At 39.7% G+C, this 13,324-nt stretch overlaps 1 protein-coding gene across 3 annotated transcripts in view; it reads right to left on the bottom strand.

The window, feature by feature from the left end:
- Positions 1–13,324, bottom strand: part of MRPS27 (mitochondrial ribosomal protein S27) — a 48,027-nt gene that overhangs the window by 6,160 nt on the left and 28,543 nt on the right. For 2 of the 3 annotated variants that reach the window (XM_072859279.1, XM_072859280.1), the window contains 5 exons: positions 9,314–9,428; positions 8,729–8,807; positions 7,301–7,416; positions 4,330–4,432; positions 1,951–2,093 (listed from right to left, as the gene is read on the bottom strand). In XM_072859279.1, the coding sequence (XP_072715380.1) occupies positions 1,951–2,093; positions 4,330–4,432; positions 7,301–7,416; positions 8,729–8,807; positions 9,314–9,428 (556 nt within the window). The remainder of the gene's footprint in view (positions 1–1,950; positions 2,094–4,329; positions 4,433–7,300; positions 7,417–8,728; positions 8,808–9,313; positions 9,429–13,324) is intronic. The other variant, XM_072859281.1, reaches the window with a different exon arrangement.

Raw genomic sequence — 13,324 nt, 5'->3', positions numbered from 1 at the left:
ATGAAATTTATTCAGCCAGAAAATAATATTACATTTTGGAAAAGAACCAAGTTTGCAAAACCAGGGTCGTGTCTTTCTCAAGTAACTCTGTGAATGTGCAGGCATGCACGGATAATGATGTATAACGTGGGCTGTACTTCTCAGTGCTATGATATGGATTTACGATGGTCAACCTAGTCCTGCCCAAGAGAGGCCCAGGATACTACAGGAAAAGAGGGTTTATGGCACTGCTGCTGAATTCAGTGGAAGTTGACTGACCCCACTGACCTGGTCAGTGCTCTTAGTCCTTCACCCTTAGGAATACTGCATTTTAGTTTGAAATAGAATTAAAAATGTCTTGTATGTATTTTAATAGTAAAATCTTAATGAACATTTAGGTAGAAACCACCAGATTATGCAAATCAATACACTGTAATTACTTTACACCAGATAAGGATATGGACCAACATATTTTCCTTGTTTTCCTTTCCGCATTGGGGTCACAAAAATCCATTAGAGAGAAATTATTTTGATAATAACAAACATCCAGGCCTGCTCTTGATCCTCAGCTTGGTGAAACTTACGTGACTTGCAGTATTGTTTATATCTGCATCTAAAATGCACCTATCTATATCTAAAATCCATGAGGCCAAGTATCTCTTCAGGGAAGTTTCTGTGTGGCTCTCATGGTCATTGCTTTTTGGGCTCTACTACTGGATTTGTACAGAGACACTTGCAGCATTAGTGAGTAATCAGTAACAACCTAATTCTGGAAGTTTTTAGTTGTTCACTGAACAAAGTAAAAAGTGTCTGCAAAGAAAGCATTGCTAGATATTACTAGCGTTTACTATTTTTACAGTATCAGTACACAGAAGGATGGGATCTTCTATGGACCTGTTTTACCACAGACAGATGCAGCCTTGTTTCAACACTAGGATGTTCATCTATAACCCAGAGCAAGCTGAGGAGTTCCTTAATTTGTCTGGGGTTTATAAGCCGAAAAAATCTCAAATGTATTAGGCTGAGTTCTTCAGACTTGGAGTAAGGAAGAAATCCCCAAAACCACACACCTGAAGAGGTAACTCAAAATAGTGGAAGTTGCAGATGTGACACTTCCTTCCTTGCACTGTCCAGTATTACACAGAGCTGCTTCCAAGCATGGAATAGATAGGAGAACCTGCTGAGCACTGCCCTGGCATTTGTTTGTCAAGGGAAATGCAGAGACTGCAAGCCTAGTAGTGATGCTAGCAAAAGGGAGACTCCCATCACCAGAGACACCTTCAGGAAAGAGTACCAAGAAGAGGAGGTGAAACCTCAGTGCTGTTTCTATGCTCCAGCCCATGTGGTGGAGGTTTCCTAAGTTACTTCCTCCTAAGCTGTCTGATTCCAGGATCAGCCTGGTGCCCCACAGCACTCCTAAGCCCCAAGTCCTTTAGTCAGTGCTGACCTCACAAATGGACCGAATCTATCCATCCTCCCCAACTGAGGGCACTACAACCCTTCTAGAAATCACTCTGTACTGGTTTTGGACCAGCATCACTCAGGACAGTATCATCTCAGAGGGCACAGAATACATGGAATTAGCCAGGAGAGAAACAAGATGTGGTATTTCATGCTCACCCCTAAGAAGTATGTCTCCGAGTGAGTTCAAAAGGTGTCTACATACATCTGCTTCCTGTGACACAGACCCAGGTGTCTCTATAGGGAGGGGAAGGCTTAGGAAACATACTTAAATGGTTTGTGGCAATAACAGACACTCATTCCCAAGGACATGCCAGTAGACATCATCACTGGCTCATCAACTGAAGCAGTGGTTCTGTTCTAAACATCACTTCTTCTCCTGTCCTACAAAGACCTCTGAAGTATGGCTGGACCTCTTCTCATTAGCAAGGCACAGAATTCACAGGTTTTACTGGAGTCTGGCTTGTATGAAATTCTCTCTGTTCAGTGGGTTATAGCCTTCATACTTACAGCTTCTTTGCAGATTTTGGTGTCCCCTGACAATGAAACCACGTTCTCCATCACTTGCAAGGCTCTATTCAAGTACCCAGGTGTCCACATCAGTGGCATGAGATTGTATACAGCTCTTAGCCCTTTATTCAACTCCACTTTCCCTGTGATAAAAAAATACTTTAGTGTTACTACTTCAACACTTGAATCTTAACAGAATCCATATGGGTTGTCTCTGTTTTTTAGAAGTGACAGCAAGTGTATTGGTTTCTGTGGTAAAAACAACACATTCTTCTACAAAGCTGCTCTGACAGAACTGCTATTACCTTATTTTATTAAACTTCACAGCTATTACATGTTTGTTTCTGGTTCCTCCCCATTCCCCCTCCCCCCTTCCCTAGAAATTTTGTCCAGATGGGAAAGAGGAAAAGTGGTCAGGTTTTCTGGTTGTCTGACAGTTGTAACAGCAGCTCTGAGCAGGACGTTTGAAGATCTCAGATAAATGTCTCACTAGCCTTCAGGAACTGACTGTGCAGCATGTGTGCACTAAACCCAAGGCTCTGGAATCACTTCTGTGTCCTTTAGGCCATACATCTACTCACACATGCGTCATGGCCAGGCTGTACAGTATTTACAGCACACACTCTGGCTAACTATACAGCTTAGCACACTTATTTCTGCTGGAGCTTCCTGAAAGGAAATATGGGAGACCTGCCAAAATGGAATTTTGGTTGTTGATTTAGGACATTCTGTGCAACAAGGTCTCCACTGACTTTAGCAGGACCTGTGATGCGCAGCACCACTGACAATGTGGCTTTTCTTCTGATGCTAATTACTAGAGAACATGAAACTCCTATGTAATAGAAGAAATGTACATCACATTGCAGTTGGTGAGTACTAATTTACAATGATTATCACTCTAAGGTTTTGATTTTGTCATTGTCAATGTAACAAATAATACCACTTCAGTGTAGCTTACAAGAGTTGTATCCAAGCTCTCAATCTAATTTGCACTCTGGCTGTAATGACAGAAAACTATGAAACACACCTTACTCTTCTTTACATAGAAGAGAACAGTTTAGGAAAAGCAAGGCAGTAGGTGCACAGACAAAGTTTATGGACTATGGCTAAATTAAAATAGCTGAGGTGCTTGAGGCCACTCTGTGCCCATGGACATCTTTCACTCTCTCAGAGGTTGGTTCCATTAGTGTTGGCAAGACTGTGGAATATGTGACATAACAGTAAATAGCTTTTGATCTACTGAATGTCAATGTCATGGAACAAACACTACTGCTCACAGACAACAGTGAAGTGCATTTTTGAAATACAGCCACTACTCAACCAATCCATATGACATAAAAAACACCGCAAACTGAATGCCAACTGGACAGCAAAGTCCCTGTTTGTATCAGTATCTCCACTGGATAACAAGCTACAGCCCTATGGAAAATCCTGCTTTCAAATTAATTTTCACATTTATCCTCCCTTTTTGACTGAAAATGAGCTTTTTGTCTTACAGCCATGATAAATCCGAATCAGCATCCTAACTCTGCCACTACACATTGTATTTTGAGGCCACATTTTAAGAACAAGTCCACTTTTTATTACCCTCAATAAATTCTACAATAAAATATAATGAACTAATGGAACAACTGCATAATCATAAATTTTAAATTAATTAATTACTTTCAAGTAAATAATCATTTTGTAGAGAAGGACAAAATCTATCTGCACTATATTCCTCTAAATGTTAGAGGAAATTAAAGAATTACTTACCCCATTCCCCTTCCCTCCAATTCTGGATATACTCTGATCTAACTGCTCTTTAATAATATAGCCTATCATTAGCAGTGAAGACTCCTTAACAGACACAGGATAAAGGCACTGCTATCTGCTGTTCACAACAGAAACATTAACATTACAGTGAGTAGTAAATGTTCTAAACATCATGTTTTTCAGGCTGTGCTCTCTGAACTTCTTGAGGTTTAAGGATTATTTTAAGAAGCTCACTAACCAGAAAAAGAATCTATTGTCCATAACCTTACATTTGTGTTCTGGAACTCCGTACTTTTGGTTTTTTGAAAATTTGTTGGTCCACAAACAAACCAACACTACTGTTGTTTAAGAACATCTTTCTTTCAGCTGGCAATCCAAACCTGCAGGGAGCCCTAAAGGAGGTTCTGAAGCTGTCTGACAAAGGGCATCCCATTCAAATCAATACTACTCTCCAGGCTTACAAAACAGATTTAGTCTTAGCTCTGAATTTGTTCCTTCCACTATTTCTGCCTTTTTTTTCCTTAGCCTTCTACTTGATTACATTATAATAAAGCAAAGATGCCAATTTAATTCAGCCACTGAAGACAAGATGGAAAAGCTGACTGTGAGGGAGGTAAAACTTACCAAGGAATGCATAGCCATACAGCTGGGAGCTAAAACCCACAGTGCTTGTTTGCTTTAGACCTGTAAGCACTAGCGATGCTCCAAGATTTCTCTCCTCTTCCCACTGCAAATAATGTACACTAAGTAAGTGTTCCTTGACAAACACAAACGTAAAATGGCAGCTGCCAAAGACAGCACACGTGGCTTTCATCAGATGTCTTAGCAATAAAGTAAAGAATCATTAAACATGTCTAGTGTTCAGAGTTACAGTATGTATATCCTGAGGAATAGTACACATTATACTGAGGAACACCTCTCTTTCCAGAAGACAGTAAAATGTGAGTGGTTGAGATTTTGCATGGAAGTCAATCAGCGCATTTCCTTCAGGACAGAGGGTTACATTGATTTACACTGGCCAAGCTCTGTCTCTGTCCTGTATGTCCTACCACTTGCTTCAGGCTAACACCACTAAAGAAAAAATTACATGGCTTTTGTACTAGAGCAGCCTTTTCTTTTAAGTATGTGGTAAGACACATGCTCCACTACCCCTCACTAGAACAGGAAAATGCTAAGAGAAGAGTATGCTGCTAAGGGCTGCTCTGAGTCCAAAATCTGCACTGTGAAAAGAGCATATGCAACTCACCAAGACCACTGTATGCCCCAGGATTAAAAGTACATCTGTCTCTCCAGCTACAGAGAAGTACCAGCTGTCTGAGCCATATGACTAGTGACAGCTAAAGAAGGACACCCAGTGTAAGTAAGTGCATTAAAACCACAAGAGTAGTGTGAATTTTGTTTTGCTATGTGATAGTACAGTACATTTTTCAAGACCAGAGAAGCACAAACATCAAGGATAAAAGTCTCTTTACTGCAAGTGAAAGTAGCTGAACAACTCCCATTGCTAAGAAAATGAGGAAAAGGAAGCTATAAAAGGCAATAGATTGGAGGAAATCTGACTCTCTAATACATGTTTTTTGTGGCAGGGTACTTCACTGTCTTGTTTATTACTTTATGACCTGAAACAAATATCGCTGGTGAAAGGAAGAAACCTTCTGAAAAATTTCCTGAGGTACACTGAGTCTTAAAAAGCACACAGGTTCGACATTCTGGTTTAATGCATTATTCAGAGACATCTTTTCAAGGTATGGCATTTTTTTGTGTCTCCATTCAGGTGCTAAAAAAATTTGCATGTTATCATCTGACACAAAATACCATCACCTGACAGCCAGGCAAGGTATTTGCCTGACCCAGCAAAGGGATACAAGGAGATAAGGCTGTTTCATACTGAATTCAGTACTCCACCTGAATGTTATAGGAAAATCAGATGCAAACAGAAAAACAGGGCTTTTAGCAGTCTAGGTTCTTTTGGGAACTAGCCCATTTGGCTCCAAGAGCTGGAGGAACTGCAAGAACTTAATGTTAACACCTTTACAGTGGAAGGTAGCAATCATACTGATTGTTTGCAGCAGTCAAGGAGGAAACTTTCTGGGGAGAGCCAAGACCAGCCAGGCTTTCAGTGGCGTTCACAACAGCAGAAAAACGGAAGCTTTCTATCACCACTGCTATGCACACTAAGGACTAACATAGTCAGATTGCCAAAGATTACCAGCTCTCAAAGTTAAAAAACATTTCATCAAGCTGCTGGCCCTAAGCTATGGCCAAGGGCCTGTCTGCAACAGGACACTGGCTGACCTGTCTAACACCTTGGGAAAAGGAATGGGATTTTCAAGAGCAGCTGAGCAGACCTCATAACTCTGTCTAACCCCAATTCCAAAATCAAACACAGAAAACTGGTACTGAGCATTATGAGGTGTTGAATGGTAATCTGTATGGTGTATACATATAAAAATATGGCTTATTGCTGTCTTTGGATGGGGTTATTTCAAAATGCATATTAAATAAGTCACAGCTACATAAATATGCTTGCCTTAAATGTGTCATATGTCTACACCACCCTTGCTTGCATATTCAGCTTTCATGAAATGCTACACATATTGACAAGTGCTTGTCTTTGCAGTGAGGATATACAAATACGGACAAACAATGGGAAAATGAGATTTTGGTCCCTCTGCTTTTCACGTACAAGTGATCAAGCATACTTGACTTCTGGGGAATGAAGGAGAAGACAAAACAGGGTAAATGCACATCTGTTTTCTATAGTGCAAACTGAAACTACAACCCAGCTGAGCAAAACCTTAAGGCACCTGTAATACACATTTTGGAAGATGCTTCATGTAAGACAAATGGAGGCTTCAAGCATTTTCCTTATGGATGACAACATGCTATTGAAGGCTTATGCCAAACTACATGAAAAGTAGCTGCCTAAACTGATGGACATGGCAGAGCCCTTTGATACCTAACTAAGCCCCTTCTGCAAAGGTAGAATAATGCCACTTCCAAGAGCCTGAACTGTCACGTTGGCCTTAAGCAAGCGAGATGTGAATAAGAACTCCCTAATCCCTGGAGACAGGAGAGATCTAATGAATTTAGTTTTAAAACAAATACATACTAGAAACAATACACCCAAAGCCAAATTAGATAGTAAAAATCCTAGTGAAAATGCTTTATAATTCTGGAACATCACCATTACCAAGCTCTAATGGTGAGCAATACTCACCTTAACAGGGTCCTGTACAACAGGTGACACAGTTTTTTTGTTAACTGATAGAAGCCTCTTTGAACTGAACTGAAATGTCATTTCATAACTTGCCAATGGGCACACATTACATCTGAAAATCCCAACACACCTTCCCTTTCAGAGAAAGGAGCAAAAGGGGTGACAAGTTATTTGATGGCTTTCATATTTAGTTGTTTCTTTTTTTTTTCCTTTCTTCTGCAGTTATAAAAACAATGAAAAAAAAAAGGGAGTATTTATTTTTTCCAGGTAAACTTCCGGGAAATAAAATATATTCAAGATTGAATGCCCAACTGATTGCACTGCGACACTTAGAAATGGAGGGTTTGTGGATCATTTTGAGTGTAGTCCGCTTACCGTATATTCAGACTTGGTTGCCAGGTACTGGTATATGACATAGAGAGAAAGAAGCTGTGTTGAGAGTTCATCAAAACTTTCCTGCAGCATGATCTCTGTTACTATTGACAGAGCATCTATGGAAGAAAACAATACATAATCAGCAAGCGCAAATTTACACAGCTCCCTTTCGCACCCACTCATGTTCACTGATACTTTATTGCTGTAGTATGTTTTGAATTAGTTAGGGAGAAAGTTAAAGATTTCTTATAACTAGTAGTGCAGAATTAGTCTTACTCAAGTGGGTTACTCAAACACACTGCAAGATGGAAGAATGGGTTGAATAGCATAAGACACAGCAAAGGAGCTTTCCAAACTCATCTTAGCTCTACACTCTTCAATTGGCTCTTCTTTGCTCAGCCCTTCAATCATTAACATTTTTAAAAAAATCTCTAAAAATGACTTCTTTGTTCTTGCGTTTAGATTACAAACAAGAGAAGACTGGCTTAAATTCACCACCCTTAAGGTGACAGGAGAGTACAATGGAGCAGGAATGTTGTCACAGATCACCCACAGCACTCACTGTATTCAGCAAACAGTGCTCTGCAGGAGCTCCACAGGGAGTTCCAGTGACCCTCCCTGTCAGGAAGGGCAGTGTGTTAAACAAAAGGCCTTGAGCCTGTCACAGAAAAGAAATGTGGATGGAATAAGGGGGAATTCACAGATAGAGGGCCTCTCAAAATAAAATAAATATATGTATTAGTTTGCTATTTAGCAAAACATTAATGATAAAAACTACAGATAAGTCCTGCAATTCTATTGTCCGTTTCGGTTATTTGTTTTACAAGAGGCTTATGCAAAGAAAAGCTCACTGCAAGTCTACAGTACCAGAAAGCCTGCAGTGAAATGAAAATCTTAAATATTTGTCATCAAACATGAGAGGATTATTCATCTCAACACTTAAACAGTCAATAAAGACAGGCACCTCAACATGGCAATTCAGCATAGCCATGTGAATTGTGACAGTGACAGACAGAAAGTCTAGACAAACAGTTTAGAGATGTAGCTTTTTGAATAGCTAAAGGTAGGTAAGATCAACTCTACCAACATGCATTTTGATTCTTATAATACTCTCATTGTCACTAATAACTCATATGATATCTTTAGCATGTAAGTCAGACTTGTAAAAACTGGAGAAGTTAGTTTATATTTTGAATGGGATTAATCACAGTAGAAACTGTGAATTGCACATGTTTCAAAATTATATAATTAATAAAACCCAACAGAAATTAAATATAAACATGCAGAAAAGTAGTTTAAACAAAGGAGAAGGCGTGTTTTTAAGGTGACTTCAGAGAAAATATGGCTAAAAGTTTTTAATTCAAAGAAAGGCTCTGCATATTTAAGACCATACAACTATGGATGTAGAATTGGTATATATTTCCTTACCTTCATATTTCTTCTGCTTTATAAAACAATCCAACAAAATATTGAATGTAAAATTATCTGGGAAAATTCCATACTGAACCTGAAAAGAAGGAAAAAAAAATCAGTGTGAAAATCTGCTGTCCAAATCTTCCCAAGCACAGTGCTGCAGGTATCAGAAAGATCTGAACCATGGCATTGCACACTGCTGCAATGTGACAGTTAGTCAAGCAACACAAGGAGAATAGCACGGCTCCTGTGATGTAGGCCTTCTAACTTTTGATGTACTGGATTTGTTCTGGAATTTTTTCTGAGCCTTTGGGACCAGGAAGGGCATTGCCTATCAGGTTTTTATGCTTCTCCTGCATGTAGCATGTTTTGGATACCAACACTGTTTAAAAACAAAAAGCTTCCTGGGAAAGAAGAGGAAATAAAAGCTGTAAAGAGCTTTAGCTAAAATTCCAGTGCAACATTAATTTTTCACAAAGAAATATCTGAACTTAGAACCACAGTCTACAGGACCCAGCTGCAACAGGAATTCCAGGTAAGACACACTTGTCTCAAAAAGCTGATCAAGTATATTAATGGCTTTTCCTTCCAAAAACCTACCTTGTTTTTTAATGTGTACAAGGCTTTGTCTTGTGCACCATATTTTAAGCACTGTCTGATCCAGCTGTGGATGGTCCAGTCTCTCAAGTACCAGCAATTTGGACTATGCCGAAACCTAAAGGATGACAAACGGTCCAGGTGACAATATGACTCTTTGTTATCATAGAAACAAATTTTGTAATCAACAAACTATGAGTTTCAGAACTCCCACCTTTCATGATCTCAAATATAAATGTCTGTATTTGACTTCGCAGTCAATCATGGCTCTCCAAATAGCTCCACCTAGCTCTTTCAAGTAAGAGAAAAAAACCTTTGATACACTTTAATAGTGTTTATGAAGGGGGAATCTGACCTTTTCACAAATGCGTAGTATTTTAAACTTCTCACTTTCCAGAAAGCCTACTGCTTTTACCCTGAACAGATGAATACTGTAAAATAATAGCTTGGTATATTTATGAAGGCCAACTGAGATTGCTATAAACACTGTTGTACTTTTTAACCTTGTCCTTCTGATTGTATAACATTGTATTGTTGCTGGCCTCATCAAAGAGCAACACTGCTCCATGACTGATGACATCAGCAAGTATCAGAATTACATCAAAATACAGCTGGGCCTGAACCTTTGCAGCTTGTGTAATCTGGCGTCTCCCACCCTCTCTATCTCATGCCTCACTTCAACCACTTAAGAATTCATTGTGCCTCAGCACAGGCCATCCCTGGGCTGCTGCATGCTTCATTTGCGTTTAGAAATGCTTCATCAGTAAGGCTTGCCTCATGCAAGGGAAAACTCTGCTGGAGAGCCCTCCCCTGCCCCCCTGCACCGGCTGCCTTGTTCCCGATGGATATTTCTTTAACCTGTTCTGAGACACCTCATGCCATGGGTTCAGCAGTCTTCCCAGGCCGCCTACTCTAGCGCTCAACCCGTTTGCAAAATTAAACACTTTTAAGTTCAGCCTCTCTTATTTCATCCTTATTCAGACATACACACTTTGCTCTGTATTTGGAGAAGTAGTGACAAAAAGCATACGGAGCTTTACCTTTGGCAAAGGCTCAAAAACCAATTAAGAGTCCAGTGCTAGGAGCTGCTGCCTTAGTCCTGGGCTGAATTTCACACCCCAGTGTAAAAAGATGCACGCAACCTTTCTCAATTCAAATTGTATGCATGAAAAATGGGCTCAGTCCCCAGCACAGAAGTGACTGCCACTTCCTGTAGAAAACACCGATGACTGAGCTGGGCTCATGTGCAGATGCTTGCAGCCTCAAGCCAAGCTGCAGGACCATGTAGAGGCAGGGTTGGCTCTTCCATCTGAGTGAGCATGCTTTCCAGAACATTTATCGGATTAACGTGGCCACCAACTCTCTTTCCCCCTCAGTGAATCCCTGTGTATTGCATCCCACGGCTGAGGGCTACACAGATGATCAAGCCTGGAAAAGTACTGCAGCCTAGAGAGCCTTCAGAATGCTGAAGACATCTGTGCCAAAAGTGGAGCTAAACAAATACACAAAGTCTAAATATATGGTTTTGTAAGTGGCATATGAAATCTCCCCATTAAATTAGAATTTAACAGAAAAAGAAAAGTGTACTTTGAATATTAAGTTACAAACATCCATTTTGTTGCTCTAATTGCTTTCCATTTTTTTCCCTCTGGAGTTCACATATTGGGAACAGTAAGAACGTATATTTGCTTTCATTTAAGTCCTGTTTCAATAATGCTTACAGGAAGCATCAATTACAGGCATTTGGATTTAACCATACTTTGATGAAACAATCATCTAATTGCTGCAGACTGTTTCACCAGCCATTTAAGACAGGTCAGAGTGCAACACCAGCACCCAGCAATAAAGCTGCCAGCATCTTTTAAAGTTGCTTCATGAAATGGTTAATATTGTTTCACACATGGAAAAGAACAGACTTGTCTTATAAAAACATGACACTGATGCTCTCAAAGACTTAGGCCTTTCTTTTGATAAAATCTTTGGCATTCTTCCTACTAATTAGTTACACAGGAGGGAAACAAACATTTAAAAAAAAAACCCAATAAAACCCAAAGGCTTCAATGGGTTTCAATATTCACCTTTTTGCAGAGCTGTATTTATTCTCTTGAGTACACCACAGTGAGAGAGAGCACTCCAATACCTCATGCACCTCCTACAGCCTACTGTAATGGTGAAATGCTTCTAGGTTTCAAAGTCAAAGTGCATTTGGACAGTAAAATGCCTAACAGGGATGGGATGCGGTCTAGAAACAGGATGGAACTGATTCTCAATCAACACAGGTTTCTGCAATCAATATGCACAAAATTCAGAGGTATGTTATAAAAACTCTTCTAAAAAAATCTTCACATGAGCTTTGTAGGGCTGGGACTGATTTGAGTGTTTGTGGACAACCACAGGATCTATCAGATATAATTACTCTATGTTACTATCAAGATCTTTATGCTCAGACCAGGTCTCCGCTGTGCTAGGTACTATGCAAATAAAAAGCAAACAGCTTCTTAGCCAAAGAATTTTCTAGTTAATTCTAATAATTAATTACAAAACAGTTGCCTGGGAATGAAGAGAGGGGACTGGTGCCAAAATTTTTCTGTCTCCATGTCAACAAGAATGCAATACATATGCATGTACACAATCCCTCAACACTACACACTTCAATTACTCTATGCTTTAGTAGAAGGAGAATTGGAAGCGAAAGAGAAACAGGTATGCTGCAATCTTTAATTGTTTCTGATCCATATAGTGCTGGGATGAGCTCTGTCTCTATCCTATTAGCTGAGAAGAGAAGCCAACAGACTAACTGTTTTTACAGCTAACCTAGACAAACTAACCAAATGTTGTGGCAGACATTTTCATTTGAAAGAGAATCAGGGAAAAGAGGAGATTGCTGGTCATTTTGACAAGCATTAACATCTTCCTCTTCTCTTTCTCCACGAAACACAAAACAGGATATAATTAAGCAATGCAATATGTTCAGGGACAGATGAAAAGACAGAAGGAAGCTAAAACTACAGAAAGCAGAGGATTCAGAGTGAATTAAATAAAGGAAGCCTCTAGCAATTGCTGTGTGTTTAATGGAAAGACCAGGAGGTTATCTTGCAGATGTCTGCTGCTGAAACTCCTTTTTCTGAGAACTAATAAAAACCTGAGAAGCACAAGATTCTTATAATGTGTTCAGAAAAGACAAGGAGAAGTATCCATAACAGTATTAGGGGAGCTCCCTGTTGGTACACTTTAATGTTAATGGCTAAAGAATCAATATGGCCATCCTTCCAGTCATTGAACTGAGAACATCTGTCCCCATAGGGAACAAGAAGAGGAATATCTGTAAGACAAGGTGTTCCTGAAATATCAAGGTCATTGTGAATCTAACAGCCCACAGTGCAATGGTACTAGAATTCCCCTTATTTTATAAAACTGTTCAAATGATGCAGTCCAGAAACTTGGTTTTCATTAAACCATTGCTTTGTACTTGCAAAATGGTTATAACTCGGAAGAGATACAACCTCAGTACAAGGCAACCAGAACATTTTTAGCCAGGCAAGTGCACACTCTCTCTTGCTCACAAACTGGCCAGCACATGGGCTAAGAACACATTTTCAGTTTACTAATTTCCTGCACAAGGCGCTATTGCTCACTATTTACAACAGTGCTGAAGTACTCATGCTATGTTAAAGAAACTGAACAATGGAAGAGTTTATCAGATACTGAGAGTGCTTTATGGAGTGCTCCATACTAATACAGTAAGCATGACTTATTTCTGTTGGTGCCCTCCCACACTGCAGAAAAGCTGAGTTGCTTCCCTTCTTTATTTATTTATTTTAAATGGTCTTTCAAATTTGTTTGGTGCCATCAAGTGGTGATGCACTCTAGTGCTGCTTTCACATGCCTTGTACTCTCAAGGGAAGTAATACAGCAACCCTGAGAGCAAACAGAAGCAGCAAGATGCTGGACTGTATTTTTCTCCCTACGTTTGGTACAGGGGAGCTCATTGCTTTGGGGACAGTCACAAATGAG

This window comes from Ciconia boyciana, chromosome 4 (genome assembly GCF_034638445.1).
Source record: "Ciconia boyciana chromosome 4, ASM3463844v1, whole genome shotgun sequence".
NCBI classification, from domain to species: Eukaryota; Metazoa; Chordata; class Aves; order Ciconiiformes; family Ciconiidae; genus Ciconia; species Ciconia boyciana.
The sequence above is the reverse complement of the archived record's forward strand: the minus strand, read 5'-3'. Positions and strand labels throughout refer to the sequence as shown.